The sequence below is a fragment of the Ogataea haglerorum genome (genome assembly GCF_019207285.1).
Source record: "Ogataea haglerorum isolate 81-453-3 chromosome Unknown 81-453-3_NODE_11_length_416158_cov_97.210077, whole genome shotgun sequence".
In the NCBI taxonomy this organism is placed as follows: Eukaryota; Fungi; Ascomycota; class Pichiomycetes; order Pichiales; family Pichiaceae; genus Ogataea; species Ogataea haglerorum.
This window is the reverse complement of record NW_025065161.1, coordinates 387,640-407,895: the sequence shown is the minus strand read 5'-3', so window position 1 is coordinate 407,895 and position 20,256 is coordinate 387,640. Positions and strand designations below refer to the sequence as shown.

At 48.7% G+C, this 20,256-nt stretch overlaps 13 protein-coding genes across 13 annotated transcripts; 5 read left to right on the top strand and 8 right to left on the bottom strand.

Annotated features, from left to right (window-relative positions):
- Positions 1-560: 560 nt before the first annotated feature.
- KL911_004116 (uncharacterized protein) lies at positions 561-1,598 on the bottom strand (the record flags this gene model as incomplete). The annotated part of the gene is made up of 1 exon (XM_043199372.1): positions 561-1,598. One exon carries the CDS (start codon positions 1,596-1,598, stop codon positions 561-563), a length of 1,038 nt encoding a protein of 345 aa, XP_043053385.1.
- Positions 1,599-1,692: 94 nt separating this feature from the next.
- On the bottom strand, positions 1,693-3,528 carry KL911_004115 (uncharacterized protein; the record flags this gene model as incomplete). Its single annotated transcript, XM_043199371.1, has 1 exon — positions 1,693-3,528. The coding sequence occupies one exon, from the start codon at positions 3,526-3,528 to the stop codon at positions 1,693-1,695; it is 1,836 nt and encodes a 611-aa protein (XP_043053384.1).
- A 105-nt stretch (positions 3,529-3,633) lies between these two features.
- KL911_004114 (uncharacterized protein) lies at positions 3,634-4,638 on the top strand (the record flags this gene model as incomplete). Its single annotated transcript, XM_043199370.1, has 1 exon — positions 3,634-4,638. One exon carries the CDS (start codon positions 3,634-3,636, stop codon positions 4,636-4,638), a length of 1,005 nt encoding a protein of 334 aa, XP_043053383.1.
- Positions 4,639-5,536: 898 nt separating this feature from the next.
- On the bottom strand, positions 5,537-6,412 carry KL911_004113 (uncharacterized protein; the record flags this gene model as incomplete). Its single annotated transcript, XM_043199369.1, has 1 exon — positions 5,537-6,412. One exon carries the CDS (start codon positions 6,410-6,412, stop codon positions 5,537-5,539), a length of 876 nt encoding a protein of 291 aa, XP_043053382.1.
- Positions 6,413-6,631: 219 nt separating this feature from the next.
- Positions 6,632-7,108, top strand: KL911_004112 (uncharacterized protein; the record flags this gene model as incomplete). The annotated part of the gene is made up of 1 exon (XM_043199368.1): positions 6,632-7,108. One exon carries the CDS (start codon positions 6,632-6,634, stop codon positions 7,106-7,108), a length of 477 nt encoding a protein of 158 aa, XP_043053381.1.
- A 975-nt stretch (positions 7,109-8,083) lies between these two features.
- On the bottom strand, positions 8,084-9,580 carry KL911_004111 (uncharacterized protein; the record flags this gene model as incomplete). The annotated part of the gene is made up of 1 exon (XM_043199367.1): positions 8,084-9,580. The coding sequence occupies one exon, from the start codon at positions 9,578-9,580 to the stop codon at positions 8,084-8,086; it is 1,497 nt and encodes a 498-aa protein (XP_043053380.1).
- A 440-nt stretch (positions 9,581-10,020) lies between these two features.
- Positions 10,021-10,296, bottom strand: KL911_004110 (uncharacterized protein; the record flags this gene model as incomplete). The annotated part of the gene is made up of 1 exon (XM_043199366.1): positions 10,021-10,296. The coding sequence occupies one exon, from the start codon at positions 10,294-10,296 to the stop codon at positions 10,021-10,023; it is 276 nt and encodes a 91-aa protein (XP_043053379.1).
- An 84-nt stretch (positions 10,297-10,380) lies between these two features.
- Positions 10,381-11,147, top strand: KL911_004109 (uncharacterized protein; the record flags this gene model as incomplete). Its single annotated transcript, XM_043199364.1, has 2 exons — positions 10,381-10,869; positions 10,983-11,147. 2 exons carry the CDS (start codon positions 10,381-10,383, stop codon positions 11,145-11,147), a joined length of 654 nt encoding a protein of 217 aa, XP_043053378.1.
- A 96-nt stretch (positions 11,148-11,243) lies between these two features.
- KL911_004108 (uncharacterized protein) lies at positions 11,244-13,532 on the bottom strand (the record flags this gene model as incomplete). Its single annotated transcript, XM_043199363.1, has 1 exon — positions 11,244-13,532. The coding sequence occupies one exon, from the start codon at positions 13,530-13,532 to the stop codon at positions 11,244-11,246; it is 2,289 nt and encodes a 762-aa protein (XP_043053377.1).
- A 715-nt stretch (positions 13,533-14,247) lies between these two features.
- On the bottom strand, positions 14,248-15,420 carry KL911_004107 (uncharacterized protein; the record flags this gene model as incomplete). Its single annotated transcript, XM_043199362.1, has 1 exon — positions 14,248-15,420. The coding sequence occupies one exon, from the start codon at positions 15,418-15,420 to the stop codon at positions 14,248-14,250; it is 1,173 nt and encodes a 390-aa protein (XP_043053376.1).
- A 125-nt stretch (positions 15,421-15,545) lies between these two features.
- On the top strand, positions 15,546-16,688 carry KL911_004106 (uncharacterized protein; the record flags this gene model as incomplete). Its single annotated transcript, XM_043199361.1, has 1 exon — positions 15,546-16,688. The coding sequence occupies one exon, from the start codon at positions 15,546-15,548 to the stop codon at positions 16,686-16,688; it is 1,143 nt and encodes a 380-aa protein (XP_043053375.1).
- A 35-nt stretch (positions 16,689-16,723) lies between these two features.
- KL911_004105 (uncharacterized protein) lies at positions 16,724-18,271 on the bottom strand (the record flags this gene model as incomplete). Its single annotated transcript, XM_043199360.1, has 1 exon — positions 16,724-18,271. The coding sequence occupies one exon, from the start codon at positions 18,269-18,271 to the stop codon at positions 16,724-16,726; it is 1,548 nt and encodes a 515-aa protein (XP_043053374.1).
- Positions 18,272-18,523: 252 nt separating this feature from the next.
- On the top strand, positions 18,524-20,254 carry KL911_004104 (uncharacterized protein; the record flags this gene model as incomplete). Its single annotated transcript, XM_043199359.1, has 1 exon — positions 18,524-20,254. The coding sequence occupies one exon, from the start codon at positions 18,524-18,526 to the stop codon at positions 20,252-20,254; it is 1,731 nt and encodes a 576-aa protein (XP_043053373.1).
- Between the last annotated feature and the right edge of the window lie 2 nt (positions 20,255-20,256).

Sequence of the window (20,256 nt, the reverse complement as noted above, 5' to 3'; positions counted from 1 at the left end):
TCAGTGCGGGAGGTATCCGACACAATGAAAAAAAATTCTACGTCCTACATCGTTTATAGCAGGTTTCAAGAGGACCAGTGATCTTCAGATCTAGCATGGCTTGAACTTTCAAGGCCTCTTTTCTTTAATACAGATGATTATGTACACCGCAAAGAAGGTTTCAAGGGAGCAGCTGGCAGCCACGCATAGTTCTAATGTAGCCGATCATCTTGGTTTTGCCAAAGACATGCCTCTCTGATTTTCTCTATTTTCCAATGTCTAGATTCAGACTCTCATTTGTCGATAGCACTTGTTCCATATTTCGTCCCTCTCCTACTGCAGTGAAACGGGCAACCAAGTCTCTGTCTTGATTGCTTTTATACAAGTGGTTTCCTAGTACAACTATCTCGGAGGAACAAGTGCTTTTGCTCCCAAAAGGCCAGAGAAAGAGCTCTTTGGACTCTGCGTTCCCCAAGAGTTCGTGGGACCGCTGGCCTCCGGACTCGATTTACTCAAGCATCATCTTAGATGTTTAGTTTTAATTGAAACAGGTCTATACCTCTATTCTCTATTATTCCGTCTCACGTGCTAATCTTGTTAACAGACTCAGGTTTTCCATTGCCGTAAAAATATTCAACCAGATTAGCAACGCACTTTCTTTCGAATGCCTTGAAACTGTCGATGGAGGTCACACCCACATGCGGGAGAAGGGTCACTCTGTAGTTTTCTAAGAGCTTTGGGTGAATTTTCGGTTCAAACTCATGAACATCAAAGCCTGCTCCCACCAACTGGCCCCGTTCAAGAGCATCGATAACTGCTGCTTCTTCAACAATAGGTCCCCTGGCTATATTGACGAGTCGAACATGATCCTTCATGTGTTTGAATCTATCTCCATTTATCAGATGGTGCGTGGCAGGAGTGTGTGGACATGCAACAAATACACAGTCGCTAACGGCGAGCATGTCATTCAAAGTTTCAAAGTATTTCAGATCTTTTAATTTTCCCTCATACTCAGGTTTTGGAGTTCTGTTATGGTACGCCACCTTCATTCCCAGTGCCTGGCAAGCTACGGCCACACGGAACCCTATGTTACCAAGTCCAATAATTCCTAGCGTTTTTCCGGACGGATTTTCACCCCACAGAGCCAGAGGTGCGGACTCGTAGTATCTGTTGGTCCGAACACAGTGCTCCGCGTATGTAAGGTAGCGGAAAGATTGAAGAACCAGGGCAACACCAACATCTGCAGTTGCAATGGTGCAACAGTCTGGCGAATTGCAAAAAAGCACGCCTTTTTTTGTCAAGTAGTCGACATCAACAATGTCGTAGCCGTGTCCTGACTGAACAATAATCTTCACCGTGTCGGGCAACACTTTGACTGGCTCACCTCTGAATAAGTAGTGATGCACGTAAGGCTGGCCTTTCAGCCAGGAAGAGCGACAGATCGCCTCTATGCCTGCAAACTTTCCGTCAGGCTTCTGCATCTCCGCAATGTACTCTTCCTCTGACTCACAGTCGTAAGTAATGACCTCAAACTTCTCGTTGAGAGTTTTCCAGGCAGTCTCGTCATGTATATTCTGAACGGACGGTATGTACAACACCTTTGGCTTGTGGTCGATCATAGTTGATTTCAATTTTAATGGTACTTCATTTTTTTATATCGCCGATCGGGCAACTTGCAGAAAGAAATCTTATCTGAAATTAGATAGCGCGAAATTAGTATTCAGGCACATTTAATATCCACATGGCAAGGCCCAGATGCCGGAACACCAAGGACCTGCTCTGGAAAAAGAATCGGAGCTTGGTCATGTTTGCCTCAACAGCTTCAGACTGACTCGGGGGACGTAGTCGTGATACGAGGAGGAAAAAGTTTGCGATGGTTGCAAAATTGAACCTTGACCAAGAATACCAGAAAGACTCGAAATGGTGCGGCCTTAGTCTTCCAAGAATCTCCAGAACCTCTGCAGTAAGTGCCAGACACTCTTGCTCGATCATGGCCCTTGCAACTTGGTCCTCTATTGTCTGAGTCTCGATTAAACGGAGAAGGGCGCTGTAGATTAGGACTTTTGCCGTTACAGCTGCAACGACCAGTGCTGCCGCACTTCTGCCACCGCACAAGATCTGGTCCAAATTAAAAATATCTGAGTTTTCGTTCCTCAATGAGTCAATGCGCTGTATAAGCAGCCTTGCACTTTCATAAGCTGGACTCAGCGGAGAACTGTTTAGTCCTCCTAAGTCATCAATCACCATGGTAACACTCACCATCAGGCTGAATATGCGTACCTCGTATTCATGCTGCTCTTGTGATCCCCACGAATCGGGGTAGAATGCAAAATCAGATCCGTCAACCATCGCCACGTTCCATGCTTCTTTGGATATAAGACTTGCCCGTCCGAGAGATACACTAAACCATTTTTCCTGGATATACAGCGTCCACCACAGCCGTCGACGCACTCTTTTCTCCCAGTCAGGAATGTTCCAGTGACGACACTCAACATTAATGCCCATAGATTGGCAGATTGTAAATGCAACACTTAGCAGAGATAGTTCTTGAGTTCCGTCAAGCTCAACATTTTCAAGCGTCAGTTTCTGCGACAGCAGCAAGCAGGATTGAAGAGTTCCATAGCAGGGATTTGACGTCTCAGCAAGTATTGTAGCTCGGGTAACAGAAACCAGAGACTCCACAGTTGGACACTCCGTCAAGCTCAACTCAGGATGTCTGTGCCACCAATCAACGGTAACCGCAAGAAGACTGCCAAACAGCACAGAAGGAAAGACCTTTGGGTCCTGCTTGGCAAATGTGTTAAAGCGGCCACGCGAAAAAACGGGAAAGTAAGAGTTCACATGTTTGAGAAATAGCACCATAAGTTTGGGTATGTGCGGGCTGAAGAGCTGCTGTATAAGCGAATTGATACTGGGCACATCGTAGTTTGTTGGTCTGCGTGAAAAGAGTACATATTCTGCGGCTTCTGACTGGGCCACTTTTCGTATATGGCACTCTTTTGGTTCGGCACTTTCCAAATTTTTGGACAGATGCTGGACAACGGGATCGATGTAGCCAGATTTATAGAGATACACGTTTTGGTACTTTTTGAAAGCATCAATGGAGGAATGTTCTTCGTCATCTCGCGCGGTTACGGGAGAGGTTATAGCAACGTTGCTGTACTGACTTGAACCTACGATCAGGCCAAAAAGCTCATTCCAAATATCTGCATCAGGAATTAATTGATCTGCGTGAACACTGTTTCTCCGGTCAAGAGTTTTAGGATCCAAAGTTGTTTCCAGCACATCAACATCATCTGTATATGTTAGGTTGGCCATTGAATCATTATTGTCCAGCTCCGCAATAGGGTCTATTTCAATTTCATGGCATTTAGTCTGTTTGTGCCGATTCACAGGCGGTGCTTTATCTGTGAACTCACATCGGAGGTTGAATTTAGCACACAGCTGGCACGGCGGCTGTCCATCGATAACACAACCGGATTTTCGCTTTCGACACCTGTCGCACGGCCGCACTCTTCTGGATCTGTAGGGCCGTTTAACGGGAGGCATGGTGCTTTGGGAGTTGCCCGAACCTAAATAGTTTTTTTTTACATTGCCCGCGCATGCATATGAGATATATATATGATAAGAAAATAAAGATCTCACCATCATATCATGACTAGATTGCTAAAGGTCGCAGCTGCCCAGGTTGGCAAAATTGATATTGATACTCCTTACGAAGAGGTGGTTCAGCGCATGATTGCGCTGCTGGATCAGGCGCACGATAAAGGCATCAAGCTCGTCAACTTCCCAGAACTTACCTTCACTACCTTCTTTCCTCGGCATATTATTCCGTTCGGCCCAGAGCTCGATAAATGGTACCAGAAGGGCGACGTTACCAAATTCGACCCATTCAAGCCATTTTTTGAGAAAGCAAAAGAGTATGGCATTGCGGTTTGCGTTGGCTATGCAGAGCTGACGGACGACGATGAACATTACAACACCTCTGTTTTTGTCGACCAGGCAGGAAACAACCTAAACAAGTACCGGAAAATGTTTCTGCCCGGTGACAAAGAGCCATTAGAAAATGTTCCATGGCAGCATTTGGAGAAGAGATACTTTCTCGAAGGCAATCTAAACTGGAAAGCATTCAGATGGCCGGGAACTGGAACCGGCCACGGAGGACCTATTATCGGGCAATTGATATGTAACGACAGGAGATGGCCTGAGTCGTGGAAGATACTAGGTCTTCAGGGAGCGGAGATTGTCTGTATCGGCTACAACACTCCTGTTTCCAACGTGGTAGAGCCAGGCAAGGCCTCACAGATGGTCAACTCCGATTCATCTGAAGCCATGGCTACTTTCCACAACGAGCTGTGTCTACAGTACAATTCGTACCACAACTGCTGCTACTCTTTGTGTTCTGCACGGACAGGCGTCGATGACGGCAAGTACTCCTTGATTGCAGGAACAACCATTGTTGATCCTCAGGGTGTGATTATTGCCAAGTCAAAAACCAACGAAGACGAGCTCGTTTGGGCTGAGATTGATCTTGACAGCTGCTACCCGCCAAGAAACAGAGCTTTCAACTTTGCCCGCCACAGACGTCCCGAGGAATACAAATTGATAGTGGAACAGAAGGGGGTCAAGGAGCCTGCTCCGTTGGAGGATGAAATGTAGCTATAAATACCTGCACACATAGGCTGATTTAATGCAGTCATCTTCTACTAACCGATATGCGAATGCTGGAAATTTTACTGTTCCAGAGACAACTAGTTGTTGAGAGTCTAACGGCCGGAACTTGTAATGGAATAATTAAGCGTATTTTGAGCCTGCTCTCGTTTTCAAAAACCGTGCGCTCTTCTACTTTTGATAGTCGAATCCCATGGGAAGCAGTGACGATCAAGCACTTCTGGCCCAAGCCCGAGGCACCACCGTCTTATCAGGGAAAAATATCTCGGTAGGGTAGCTTTACTTTAGGGAACTTCTCCAGTTGTGAAATCTCAGCCAGTACGCTTTTTGAAATTGGAATCCCTAAACGACCCAATCTCATGTAGTAACACAACCTCTAAATGTAGCTTCTACATTCTCGCAATATGATCATTGGAATTTGAAAAGACTAGTTTTAAGCTGACCCAAAGGTAGCTGGAACAACCTCCAATAAGCTACATTGCTGCCCTCATATAAATTGTGCTACCAGGGCCAGTCATCTCGCAAAAATTGAAATCAAAGCTGCAGAAATTTCAGACCCTACAATCGGCCTCTGCTTTCTCCTTGCAGATTCCAAGGCTCTAATTTCGTGTATCACCACCACTCATACAAGATTTGGGAAAACACTTCAATTATAAACGACTAGGTCTTGTGGACCTTGTCAATGTGCACCAAGCTCTTTCTCAAAAGGCTGGAGACTAGTGTAATCAAGATAAATTATCCACAAGCCAAGCATGGAGAAAGGTGCTTGATTTACACACTACATCCCTCTTACAAGTCCCAAAGCATTTCACATCATGTGCTCTTATTGTAATTGCTCCACTACGAGGTTGGTTTTTTATTGCAACCATATTTGTACCTCTCGCACCTACAGTCTTGGAACCAAAAAGTTGATGATCGCTTCGGCAATCTCCTCTGCGTGGGTTTCAAGAGCAAAGTGGCCAGTATCAAAATAGCGTATCTCCAAGTTTTTCAGCTTCACGTCTCTTCTAAACGCCTCTGCCCCAGCGAAGCTGAAAATGGCGTCGTTTTTTCCCCAGGTAAGCAGTACAGGAGTACCGGAATTTCGGAGAAACTCCTGAAACTGCGGATAGAGGCGGATATTATTCTGGTAATCAAAGAACAAGCCAAGCTGGATATCTGTCTGTCCTTCTCTAGAGAGAAGGGCCCAGTCCAGCGTCGAAGGAGCCAAATCGATCGCCGCCGTATCAACCACACCATCAAAATACTGAGAGTCGACATTTCTCTTGTCCTGAATATATGCTCTCAGCACAGATGTCAGCTCTGAGTCACTTTTTCCCGCCGCCCAGTACTTTTTCAGCGGACCCCAGAACCTGTCGTCGATTCCCTCGTCATAGGCATTTCCGTTCTGCGAGATGACTGCTGTAATCCGAGTAGGATTTTTAAGGGCCAGACGGAAGCCAACCGGCGAGCCGTAGTCAAAGACGTAAATTGCAAATTTCTTCCAGCCAAGCTTCGTCACGAACTGGTCAACGGTCTCTGCGAGCGCCTTAAAATCAAAGACGTACCCCTCTGCTGGTACTGTAAAGCCGAATCCTGGAAGGTCTGGGGCAACGACATGGAAATGAGACGATAGCAAAGGAATCAGGTTGCGGAACATATAGGACGAGGTCGGGTAGCCATGGAGCAGCAGCAGCTTAGGTTTGGAGTTGGAGCCGGCTTCTCTGTAGAAGACTTCAGTTCCTTCGACTGATATGCGGTGTATTTGCTCAATGTTGGACATATTCTCGAATAACTGTAAACCGATCTACCATACCATATTTATACTCACTATTAATAATAGGGATCTAATCAGGGCTCTAATCATTTTAATTATTTCACTTCATTTATGTCCGCAAAAGAAAGGCTCCGGCCCAAAAAGTACGTGTGCACGGAGCCTCAATGCGGCAAGTCGTACACGCGGCCGTGTCTGCTGCGCCAGCACCAGCGCACACACGCAAACATGAGGCCTTTCCTGTGCCAGATTCCTGACTGCGGCAAGGCATTCTACAGACAATCGCATCTGGAGGTCCATATGTGGTCCCATTCCAGTACAAAACCGTTGAGTTGCAGCGTTTGCCACAAGGGCTTTGTCACGTCACAACAGCTGCTTAGACACAAAGCAAAACACCACGAGCGAGAGCTAATTTGCCCCCACGGATGCGCCGAGAAATTCCAGTCACAGCAGGAATTAGGCGACCATATGTTGCTTACACATCTTCTCAACAACGTTACAGATAGCAACAGGGACGATACGTGGGACGATCTGTTTTGCAAAGAGAATGAGTGCGCCGGCTACCCGCAGTACGACTCGTCTGTTAGTCTGTTTCGACACTATGACGATTTTCACGAAATGATGCCAGAGTCGTTGTTTACGTATTTTGTGGAGTCTCCAAATGGTTTGCAGGCACCTGAAGCATCTGAGCCGTCATACGACTGATGGAAAGTTCCTTGCCAGTTCTCGTCATACATTTTGAGGTATTAGCATTGAAGAGATCCATATTGCGCTGAAGAATGTCCGGTTGCTCTCTGCAATGCCTCTAATGCTATACTTCCACCAGAGATGGGATCCACTGCTTATGGCCTATCCAATTTTGCAGACTCGGCTATAACCCTTGGTCTGAACTTCAATCCCCTCGTGACTTTCATATCGATAAGGAATTAGAGACTTTGAGAGCAATGACATTCCTAGACATTATGAATACCGTCGACTCTGCAGCTGCGAGGATGATTTGTTTATCCAATATTCAACTTTGGGCACTCTTAGCTAGTACTACATATATTCCTGGTGGCATATCTCCACTAACGAATACCTAGTGCAAAAATTCTAAACAAGGATGCAGGAATTTGTGTCATATGGATCTCACGATAGACACAAACCGAGATTACGCATTTCGATTGCAACAAAGGGGCAACTTGGCATAAAAATAGTATTATAGCTTAAGAATACGGTACCTCAATCTTCACATCAGCAGCTGCTTCAAAGTATGTCAGTCATGCTCAATGGCGCCCCGAAGTCTGGTCGTTAGGCGAGACATTGAAGAGTGCGGTCATGCTCGCAAAGAGCTTCGACTAAGTGCGACATTTAAGGAAGTATCAAACTCTGCCCTATACTTCGATGAGCGATGAGTTCTTGCACACGAAGACCAACGTATTCGTGTTTTTACCGATGCGCCGCGAGGAGCCCGTTCATTGTCCATGGAAACCAGCTATTCCCTGGTCACGTGATGCGCGTGGTGTACGGCGAGCTTTAGCAAGACGGGTCAAGGTAGAACCTGTCCAGGGCAATTTGTGCCCAGCAGTCCGGTGTCTCATGAGTCAACCGCATAACCTCAAACATAGCACAAATTTAGCGGAAACAATTTTCAGAAGCATTCCTAGATTAGCAATCAAGTACCGTTCCCGTACCTCCTAATCAAGCCTGGTTCTCGCGGCCGGCCTCCTGCTCCTCCTCCTCAATGTTATGCGTGAGCGACGCCATCTTCTTCTCGGGACCGACGAGCGTGATCAAAAACACGTATGCGAACACGGATCCGACGAAAATGACCATCACCTTAGCGTAGTCAAACACCTCCGAAGTGTCATGGCCGTCGACTGGGAAGTGTTCGCCCATTGTCGTCTCAATCGTCGACGAGGCCGAGGACGCAAGGTTACCGAGCTGGTAGGCGACACCGACAACGAACGAACGGAAATCTGGCGGAGCAAGCTCTGACAGATGGATTGGAATGACACCCCAGGCGCCCTGAACGCAGAACTGCAAGAAGAATGCGCCGGCGTTGATTCCAGTTCCCTTGATGTACGCCCATGGGTATAGCAGCGCGCCACCGCAGACGCAGCAGATGAGGATTGAGAGACGTCTGCCGATGAAGTTGGAGAAGTGGCCGACGACAATACCGCCCACGAAAGCCCCAAGGTTGGCCACGCAATTCGTCACGGTGGACCTGTCTTCCGAGTAGTTGTACAACTTTGTCAGCATCGTAGGATACAGGTCCTGGGAGCCGTGAGACATGAAGTTGAAGCCGGCCATGAGCAGCACGAGATAGATAATCATTGCCCAGTAGTTCTTGAGAGCGCCTATCGCCTTCTGCTTGAACGTTGGCTGCGGAATACCGCAGTCTCTGTTATACTGCTCGATTTCTCTCTGGCGCACAAACGCCTTGGTGTCTGGTAGCGAAAGTCTGAAAGCGAACAGACAAAGAGACACAGAGCCACCAAGCAAATACAACGACTTCCACCCCATTTTGACGTTGTCTGCAAGCACTCTGGTGAACACAACAGCCAGAAGGTAGCCGAACGTGTAGCCCTGCTGCAAAAGTCCGGAAATGAAGCCTCGGGCCTCAGAAGGGCAGTCGTCGAGCGCGGTAGCCGCGGCATTTCCATAGATTCCGCCCAGCATAATGCCAAAAATGGCTCTCACGCCGAGAAACTGCTCGTACGTGCTGACTCCGTAGGTGCCGAACTGGATGGCTGCCATGAGCAGGATGTTGATGCAGAGCGGGTACTTTCTGCCGTACCTGTCGCCCAGGTATCCAAACACGATACCCCCCACGGATCTCAGCATGAGCACGAGCGTGATACCCCACGTTATCTGTTTCACAGTCTTATCAAAGTATGTAGCAAGCTTGGAAGCGTTCAACGAGACAGAGAAAAAATCGTACGCGTCCCAGGTCCAGGCTAGAAATGCAGACAAAAACATGACCCACTGTTTTCCAGGGATGAGTCTGAGACCAGGCAGTGGGTTCAACAGGTGTTTGTTGGCCTTCATCATTTCCTTCGAGGGGAGAAGATCCGTAACTCTTGTCTTGGCATAGTGAGCAATGGAACTTGCTGACAGGTCGAGAGGTTTCACCTCGTCGACCGCCAGTCCCTTGTAGTTGTCTTCCTTGACAGAGAGCGATTCCAGATCACTCATTATGAAATAAAACTCGCAAAACTATTTTGCGAAACCACGGCTCTATATTTGCCCAGACAGCCAAGGAGGTACAACAAGTTGCGTGCTTGGGTTGCAGATTTCAGTAAGATGTCTCCACGGCGTGCTGCATGGGAAGTCCCTATTTGGCTCTGACATTGTTTGCCGTGCATTGTAAAAAAAATTGCCTATTGTAGTTCCCCAAAAAGTATGCCTCGGAGTCGCGGCGAGCGCAAAAGTGTGACCAACGGTGAAAAAATTTGTCCGTCTGACTGAACAGAGAGGTTGGAGGCGGGGTTACTTTCTGTGGTAGTGGCCTGCCCAAATATCTGTTATTGTGTACGTGCTCCGTCCAGTCGGAGATTGAATATATCTAATCCCTTGAACAAGAGCTCCAGACATTATCCTGCTCAGTACATGATAATATTTTGATTTCCTCGCACTCAAATCTCTCTGCCTATCGGACACGTCTCCTGATGCAATGCATCAAGCACATGCCTCACCCGATATGACTGTGTGAGGAGATCTGTCCGTATATTATCTACTCTGCCTCCGATACCCCGCAATATGCCCGAGTCCTCACGAGGCTTTTCCCGAAATATAAGGGTACAGGATCCCAAAAGTCCCGCCCGAAAGCGACATCTGCCAGCCGTGGAGATTGGCGGAGGTGGCGCTAACACTTCTCTAAACTCCGGACCTTGAGAGCTCCCTATGCACATTGCTCTACATGACACCCTTACACCGCAATAACAATACTTTCCAGGCTTGTCGCGTATTCTATCTTAGCAAATAAAATATCCATCATGGCCCCCGCGCAATCCCTGCTGCTGAACACGGGACGCAAAATCCCCACCGTGGGTCTCGGAGTCTACAAAACTCCTGCTGAACAGTGTACTTCACTTATCTACGAGGCTTTGAACGTCGGTTATCGCCACATCGACTCCGCCGCTCTCTACGACAACGAGGAGGAAGTTTGCGAGGGAATTGCCCAATGGCTCGCTGAGGACCCTTCGCGCAAGCGTGAGGATATCTTCTATACGACCAAGATCGGAGATGGATCCCACGGGTACGAAAAGGCGAAAAACGCCATCAAGGTGTCGCTGGAAAAGGCAAAAAAGATCCAGTACATTGACCTGATTCTGATCCACTCGCCACAGTCGGACTGCGAGAGAAGACACGGGACCTGGAAGGCATTGGAGGAGGCCTACGAGGCAGGCACGGTGAAGAACATTGGCGTCTCGAATTATGGCGTGAAGCATCTGAAGGAGCTTCTGGCGTACCCGGACCTCAAGGTGAAACCCGCCATCAACCAGTTTGAGCTGCATCCATGGCTGCAACGGCCGGAACTGGTCAATTTTTGCCGGCAGCACGATATCGCCGTTGAGGCGTATTCGCCACTGGCCAGAGGCCAGAAAGTTGCCGACCCCGTGGTCGTGAAAATGGGCGAGAAGTACAACAAAACCGCCGCTCAGATCCTCATAAGGTGGTCTCTCGAACAAGGTTTCATCACCCTGCCGAAGACCGCCACCAAGGCCCGACTGGCCCCGAACCTCGACGTGTTCAGCTTTGATCTGGCCCCAGAGGACCTCGAAACTCTCAACAGCCTCGAGGAAAACTATATTAGCGGCTGGGACCCCACAACGTATCCTTTGGACTCTGAAAAATCCTAAGCAAACGGAGTTGCTATTCTGTTGATTTGTGACACTATATGGGCGCTGTTTTGTATTGTTGTTTCGTTCAAAACCCCGTTTTCCAGTAATATCTCCAAGTACTCTCGCATAGCAATCAATTCGGGACCAACCAGCTGGCGAAGTAGACTGCCGTCGCATTGCAAGACGGTCCTGATTCCGGCCAGCACTGCCTCCACGACGATCTCCTCGTACTGCACCACAAGCTGTTTCATGTGTTCCGTTAGAATCAGGACCAGCTCCCGCACCATATCCAGCACCTGGATCGAGGACGGAGTCGCACAGTCGAGTATCAGCGCCAGCGTCCTGAGAAAGTGCGAGTTGAGAATCGGCGAATAGTGGCCAATCACAAACCCAGTGCCTGTCTTTGCGTTCACGTACTGCCACGTCGAGACCAGCAGGAAATACATTTTGGGCAGCTCGTTGTTGATGAACCGTGTGTCTTTGGTTTTGGCTGGCTTTTTCTTTGTCAGTCGCGATGAGATCCGGGTCACCGTGCCCGTCAGCTCCAGCATGTCCATCTGCTTGGTGATACTCTTGAGCTCCGGTTTCTGTTGCTCTTCGTACTGCATAAATTGTCTGTGTATATTTTCTGGCAGCCTCTGCGGCCCTAGTCCCGGCACTCTCTCTTTGCCAGCCACAAACTCGTCGTCGAGTCCCGATTTCTCTCTGGCACTTAGGCTCAAACAGCTCAAGATCAAAATCCGTCTATTGAGCGAAATGTCTCCAGAAAAAAAGGTCTTGATGAGGAACGCGGCCGCCTGCTCGAAATCGCCGACACATATGGCTATGCAGCACGACAGTCGCCACGACTCGAAGTCGGCGAACTTATACGGATTTGAAAGGCCCAATACCAAGTCCAGCAGTGTCTCGCTGTAAAAATGGAGCTCCTGACTATTTGCTTTTGTACGAACCAGCGGAGCGAGCACTTTGTTCAAAATGTCGTGTTTTTCGTATGCAAGCTGGTCTTTCTGGGAGTCTGCCTGTAAATACGAGATGACCTCTTTGAGGTAAACAGGCGTCGGAACGGTGCGTTTGCGCGAAACTGTCTCGTCGTCGGAATCCTCTGGATCAGAGTCTATGACGACGGGAGCAGGTTTGATGATTTTGGTCTCTGTGTATTGTCTCTGTATTGTTTGTTCTTTCCTTCTGATGATGGTGTATGCGTCCTCAAGGGTGCAGTCGGGAATTGGCTTTGTGATCTCGTTCATAAAGTGCTCTCTTTCCCTGTTGTGCTCCTCGATGTCAAACATTGGCTTCTTATTTAGTCGCTCATATACTAAATCGCCGACGGCCATGCCGAAAAACCTTACTTTTGGCGAGTTCGACTCCAAATGGTTGCTGATAGCGTTCAGAAACTCGCCTTGCGTCGATATATCTCTTATCTGTGTGTCGTCGAGCCTAAGCAGGATCAAGAGTAAAAGCCGCGTCAAACGTTCGTGTTCACTGAAAGACGTCTGTTGAATATACGACTTCAATGAGAACAGCGAAATGTACCTTTGAGCAAGTGCTTCGTCGGTCTGCAAATGGCCAACAACAATTTTCTGCATCTCCAGCGGCGAGTTTACCACAAACGAGACGGCAGTGTGCCCGTCACGGATCTCGAGCTCGCCATATACTTTATTGTAGCCAGCCACGTTGACATCCTGAATGGAAGACTCCATGAGCCCTAGAAGCTGTTTTAAAAACAACATATCGTTCTTCTCGTTGAACTTGGCCACCAAACGGGTGTACATGCTCTTTTCAAAAGGATCCACTGCGTGCATCCTCAAACAGCCGTTCACAAACCTCCAGTCAGCAACGCTTGAGGAAAGTGCCAAGTCAAGAAGAATCTTGGGATACCTGTCTGCGGCTTCCTTCAGGTCATCATAGTGGAGCTCTGTGGCCGCCCTGTTCAGTTCTTCATACACCCGAACGGTCAGCAGAGACCGCAGTTCTGACAATTCGGTATGCTGGACGTTTGTCAATATTTGTCTGAACCTCGGCGCACTGACGGTATCCGCCAGCACCTGTGCAACATTCTCATCCAGTCTTCGTTTGCACTGCAACACTAATTGGCCCAGGCCTACTCGGCAACACAGGAGATCGCAGATCTCCCGTCGCACTTCTTTGTCTGATAGCTTGTACACGCTGAGAGTGTGATTGATCAGCGTTGATGCTATTTGAAGTCGTTCGGTGTCTTTATGGTATTCATCAAGGTAGCCCAGCAGCTCTAGAAGATTAGTGGGGCCTTTTTTAAGCTCCTCAAGGTAGACTTTTAGCTCCATGGGGTTTTTTATTTTTTATGTTTTATTTTTTATTTTTCTGATTTATTTTATTCGTTTCGTTTATGAACCCCCTAGTGCCTTTCGACCACACCTACATCCTCTATGACGAGTCCAACATTCTCAGCCTTGCCGTGGCGCTGTTTTCGCTGCTCCCCATTCTGATCCTCGTGTTTCTCTTCTCCTGGTTCGTAGTGACACGCGAGGTCGAATGCTGTCTCGTTGCAGCGGGACAGGTGCTCAACGATGTGGTCAGCTGCATACTAAAGAGACTAGTTAAGCTCGAGAGGCCAACAAAAGGCCAGATTTTCAAAAAAGACGGCGGCCTTGCCTACGGAATGCCCTCGTCGCACGCGCAGTTCATTGCATTCTTCGTCACATACATGTCGCTACGAATGTTCCTGCAGTGGCCGACTCCTGTGGAAAGGTCGACAAAAATAGGCCTGTTTGCGCTTCTTGTTGCCGCGCAGCTTCTCGTGTGCTATTCGAGACTCTACTTTGAATATCACAACCTTGCACAAGTATGGGTCGGCACGATTCTGGGTCAGGTTCTCGGGAGCCTGTGTTTTGTGGTTGTCGCACTGCTTCGAGACCTGGGAGTGGTCGATTGGGTGCTTGGCCTGCAAATCTGTCAATCGCTATTCATTAAAGACTCGTTCCACTCCAAACATGCCTACCGCACGCTGCGCCAGGAGTGGCTCGAATGGAAGAAACAAGGCTAGCTCTGCTGCTTTGTAATTTTCGGAGGGGCAGGAACAGAGCCGGAGGTGGTCTTGCTCTCGCCGTCGATGAGCTTCGACTTGGCTGTCTCCTCCTCAAAATAGCTCGTGAGGTCGCCTTTCGGCGCAGCGTATTTGGACGGTTTCTTTCTTCTCGCAGTCGGCTCGGCAGGCGTCTCTGCAAATGAAGGAGCACGAACGGCCGGCTGCAAAACGTTTTCTGATTGTGCGGGCACATCTAGTGCCTCTGGCTGTGCACTGAACATCACGCCGCCCGGAGTCAGGTCGACATCGGAGTCGTCCTCGTCCCGGCCGTACTTCCCCACCACCTCGGGGATTTTGTGCAGCAAGCCGTATCCAATATCGCATCCCAGCAGCCCGCGACCGCCCCATGTCTCGTTCGGATACACCGTGACGGGCCTCACTGCGTCGTAGTCGTGGTTGTACACGTACAGCACGATTGAACACGGCGTTGCGCCGGACGTAGCGCTCTGCTGCCACTTGTTGTATACAGACTGGATCACTCTGCCCAGCAAATCCTCACCCCCTGTAGCCAGCAGTCCGCCCTCGCAATTGATGATGTACTCGTCGGGCATGATTCCCGCGTGGTATGCTGGCGAGTTCGGATGCACCCGCATCACGTGCCACACGTATCCGGCCGCGCTCAGCGGTGTCAGTTGCAACGTCACCTGGAGCCGTTTGAATGCTGAGTTCTGCACAACGTTTCTGCTCTGTGTCGAGGGCGATATGCTGATGTCGTCGAGCTGCTCGTTGTTGTCGGCCGTAAACTCGTGATTTGGGATTGTAACGTCCCTTTCGACTGACCCTTTTGCGCTCCACACACGGAAAACAAGATCGGACTTGTTAGTATTCACCTCGTAGGCCAAAAACTCCAGCAGTCGCGTATATTCAGAGGACTTTTCCTGGTGTGCGTACGGATTGGAGTCATGCGATTCCCCGCTCGGCAGAAACGACACCACAGGGTACCCATTGATGGCCATGATGAAATCGAACCAGCTTTCAAACCCGTACTTTTCACCCAGCGAGTTTTTGTCAACGGCCAGCACGCGCAGGCCCATGGAGCCCTCACTGTTGGCGTCCGATCCGACATTGAGATAATTCGTTGCCTGGGTCTCCAAAGTGGACACTATTTTTTTGGCGAATCCAAACATGTGGTGAACAAAAAAATTAAAAACAAAAAAAATAAAACTAAAAAATATATTTTTTACTCATAATTTGGAGATTGACCGCACCAAGGCCAGCCAGCTACCGGCGCCACTTTTCCTCCTTTTCAAACATGTCGACGGCCCTCGAAACGAAAATCCTGCCAGTGAAGCCAGAGTCCATCTCGTTTGACGCGGCAGGAACAACCCTGACTATCACCGACGCAGAGACAAAGCAAAATCTAGAGTACGCCGCAGATATCCTGCGGAATACCCACCACGCCGTCGGGTTCCCTACCGAGACAGTCTACGGACTGGGGGGCTCGAGTCTGAGCTCCGAATCAGTGAAGTCCATATACGCCGCCAAGAACAGACCGGCAGACAACCCTCTGATCTCGCACGTCTCGTCGGTCGACCAGCTCAAACGAAAACTCATGGTCCCAAGCCAGGAGATACCCGAGATATATGCACCTTTAATTGAGAAGTTCTGGCCTGGCCCGCTCACAATACTGCTGCCAATGCCTGAAAACGTCCATGACTCGCCAATATCACAGCTTGTTACCTCCGGCCAGCCGACGTTCGCCGTCCGAATGCCCCAAAATCCGGTTGCACGTGCGCTGATTCATATAGCCGACCTGCCGCTTGCTGCTCCATCGGCAAATGCGTCGACAAGACCATCTCCCACCACGGCCGCGCACGTCTTCCACGATCTCAAGGGACGCATTCCGCTTATTTTGGACGGGGGACCGTGCGATGTCGGACTCGAAAGTACGGTTGTAGACGGCCTATGTGATCCGCCTATGCTCCTCAGGCCCGGTGGAATCTCGCTGGAGCAAATAAAACAGGCAGGCGGGCCACGGTGGCAGAATATTGTGGTTGCGAAAAAAACGGCAGGAAAACTAGAGCCTGTGCGGACACCAGGAATGAAATATCGCCACTACTCACCGACAGCAAGGGTGGTTTTGTTTAATAATTGTGGGGATGGAAAGGAAAAAGTCAAAGCATACCTGGAAAAGAACAATTTGCAGAATAAAAAGATCGCTCTGCTTAAGACCCGTTGCTTTGCTAAAGCAAATGACATCAGTCCTCTTATTTACTATGACGGAACTCTTGGAACTTCAGGCGACGAGATCCAGCGGAACCTGTTTTCCGCTCTGAGAGCCCTCGACGCTGAGGAGTACGACTACATATTGATCGAAGGCGTGGAAGAGACTGGTGAGGGCCTTGCGATCATGAATAGACTAAGTAAAGCAGCCAGCGAGACTATTAATGGATGAACTTTTATTAAAAAAAACATTTCTTGTCAAACTCGTTACAACTCGTCGTGAGTAGTGTCCTTGGTATCCGACTCTGGCTCATTGGCTCCTCCGCTCTTAGCGTCCCTGATAGCCAGTCCGTCAACACCAAAGGTACCCTTCTCTTGAATGAAAGAAGCCAGGGACTCCAAAGTTCTTTGTCCCTCGTAACTGATCGGGCCAGAACCGTCAGCAGGATAAAGGAAAATGGTAGGGTATCCGGTGATCTCGACGCCCGCAACGTCGTTGGCTGTGTGGTCTATCTTGGCGATCACAACCTTGGCGCTGGCAGCGGTGTCGTTCTTGTAGATAGCAGCCAGCTCCTCATAAGTAGGGGCAAGTCTCTTGCAGTGACCGCACCATGGAGCGTAGTACTCCACCAGAACATCCTTCTCTTGATTGACAATTTTGTCGTGCTCGTAACCAACCAAGTGGTAGACAGCCTCCTCTTGGGTCTCCGGAATAGGCTCACTTTTCACTATTGGCTCCAGCTTGCCCTTCTTGAAGTTTTCAACAAATTTAGGAATCTCAGAGAAGTCCAAGTCCTTGTCTTGGGCGATGCCGTATTTGAGGTTGGCTTGGAGATCGTGAATGACAAACAGTGGGAACTTTTCCTGCATGTTGAGGTTCTTAGCGTGCATTCCGTATTTCTTGGCCTCGAGCCCGGCGAAATTAATCTCTCCTCTATATTTCTTGGCCAACTTGGTGATTTCGTCCGCGACAGCAGCTTTTTGGGACTCGTCTTCGTAGAAGAAGTACGCTAGAGGAAGTTTGGATTCCATGTAGGATTGGAACGTGGAACCGGTAACATCACCGAAGAGAGGCTTAGTCTCAACACTAATGAATTTTTGTAATCCTTCTTCGTCTAATGTCTTGTTGGCAAAAATGGATGCTTCCTCGGTCTTTTCGCCCGGTCTGAAAACAACGTAGGTTGGAGCGGACTTTTCCTTGACGTATTTCTCAACATACTCCGGGTTCGAGGTCGACACAAACCTGAACTCGTCTCTAAGGCGGTTGGCCAACGAATGGAATGTCTCGTTGCCAGAAGACTTCGAGTCTGGAGGCAGCACCTGCAGGATCATTGGTTCGTTGAGATCTGCTAGAGCGTCCAGCAGATCAGCCGTGTCCTCAAGCAAAGACACTGGAGGCAGGGATTGTTTGATCATGTAGCTGACAATCGCTTCCTGTTCTCTTTGACCTTGGTAGTCGGTCGGCGAGTTGTTGCCTCTAAAGACTTTAAGAGTTGGGTATCCACGGATACCATAGTCGGCACATAGATCTCTCTCCTGGGTGCAATCGATCTGGGCCAGCTTGATGTCTTTTTCAACAAGCTTGTCGGCGGCTGCACTAAACTCTGGTCCAAGACGCTTGCAGTGGCCACACCATGGGGCGAAGAACTCGGCCAAGACGAGCGGGTTCTCCTTGATAAACGACTCAAAGCTCTCTGCAGTCAGCTTCACAACGGCAGAATCTGGAGAGGCAATGGCAGCCTCATCGGCATCGCCTCTAGCCACGGCCATCATAGCCAAAACAGAGGTCAGGATCGAGACATTAAACAACTTCATAATGACTCCGGAAAATAAAAGGATTAAAATGTCTTTATACGTGTCGAAAATATTTGTAGCGTGGCAAAACAAGACACGTGAGTGTTATAGTAAGCGCGGAAAAGGCAGAGGAAAAAAAAAGACAAGCCCGTCAAAACTTACTAAGCTCTCGATGTAAAAGGTCTCTCTATTACCCGGCTCTGATTTTATGGGGAATATTTAGCTAGCCTTAAGATAAGATTTGAGCTGGGTTCTTTGTCTCACGTCGCTACAATGTCCCCGAAAAGAAAAGGATCTATTGCAGCGAATTCCGACAACTCGTCGGCAAACAACCACACAGGGATTCACTCGCTTCTCTCTGCTGCCATACCTGGTTTATCCACCGAACTGAGCTCGATCAAGAACGATCAGCTATTGCTACTGATTATACAATATTTTACAGATCTCGGAGGACCGTTTAAAGACATTGCCGACCATGTGAGCCAGACCACAGGCCTCCAAGTCACCGACCGCCATCTTAGAGAGTTTAGCGATTTTTTACGAGACACCAAAGTTGATCTAGAAGGGGCAAGTTCTTTAGAATTGATAAACAACAATCTAGCCCAGCTTGTGGGTGACGACTCGCAATTGTCAAAAATTCAACGAGATGTCCGTGTGCTGATCAAAAAGACCCTGTTCCTGGAAAGCCTGATCCTCCTGAGAAATAACAACCGAGCATTGCGAACCCTGAGAACACTCACAGCAGACTATCCTGACGATGAAAAGGTGGAAAGTCTAAGCAAGAAATTGAGCTCGTTGCTGGTCAGTTTTGGCGACCAGATTGAGCTCGTCGACTCCAGCACTAAAGCTCTACTCGAAGAGCTGGGATGGCAAATAGGTGGAGATCTTGCTGTTTCGAGAGAGTGCCTTGTCAATCAGGTGCTGGCGCTGCTTCCTTCCGATAAAGTTATCCCGCCACATAGACTAGCACAGCTGTTGAAACAGGCAGTGGCATACCAGCAGCTTAACGATCCTTACTACATTCCTACGAGCTCGTCGCAACCCCTAACTTTACTGAGAGACGCAAACACATACATGAAGGACCAATTCCCAAAAAACCTAAAGATCCGTCTTGAACATCACGAAAATGAGTGCTGGTTCGTCAAGTACTCCAACACGGGGAAATATCTGGCCAGTGCTTCGGTCGATAAAACGATTGCTATTTACGACACACAAACCTACCGATTGCACAAGCACCTCGTCGGCCACGACAACACGATTATATACCTGTCGTGGTCTCACGATGACACCAAGATCATCACCTCTTCTTTTGACCAGACCGTCAAGGTGTGGGATCTTGAATCGGGTAGCTGCATTGCCACCATCTCTGACCAGGACCTGTTCAACTCGAATGTCCGGATTCGGTCAGTGGAATTTTTCAAGTACAGTGACCAGTTCATCATTGGCTCACCCGACAAAAAGCTGTGCATTTTCAACCTAGACAAGGAGCTAGTTTACGATTTCAAAATCTCCCACAGAATTGAAGATCTGGCTCTGGTCAACGACGAAAAATTGCTTGTTGTAACGCACTCATGCCAACTGATGATTTATGATATCACTTCTTCCAGCTACGAGCTTTCTAGCATCATCAATATCGAGAAACAACTAACCTCCATAACCGTTTCGCCGGACGATCCAGACCACTGTCTGATAAACGTGAAGGCAGACGAGCTGCAGCTCTGGAACATCTCTAAGACTTCCCGGCCGTACCTGGTGAACAAATACTACGGGCTCCAGCAGTCGGACTACATAATTAGGGGCTGCGTTACAGACAAAAACCTTGTTCTTAGCGGAAGCGAAGACGGGCTGATTTACATTTGGAATAAAAAGTTTGGCAACCTCATAGAGTGTTTGAAAGGGCACAAGTCTCTCATCAACTGCATCGACTGGAAACCAACCGACAATGACGACTACGAATGGGCAAGTTGTGGCGACGACGGGGTCGTGAACATCTGGGGCGTTTAGTG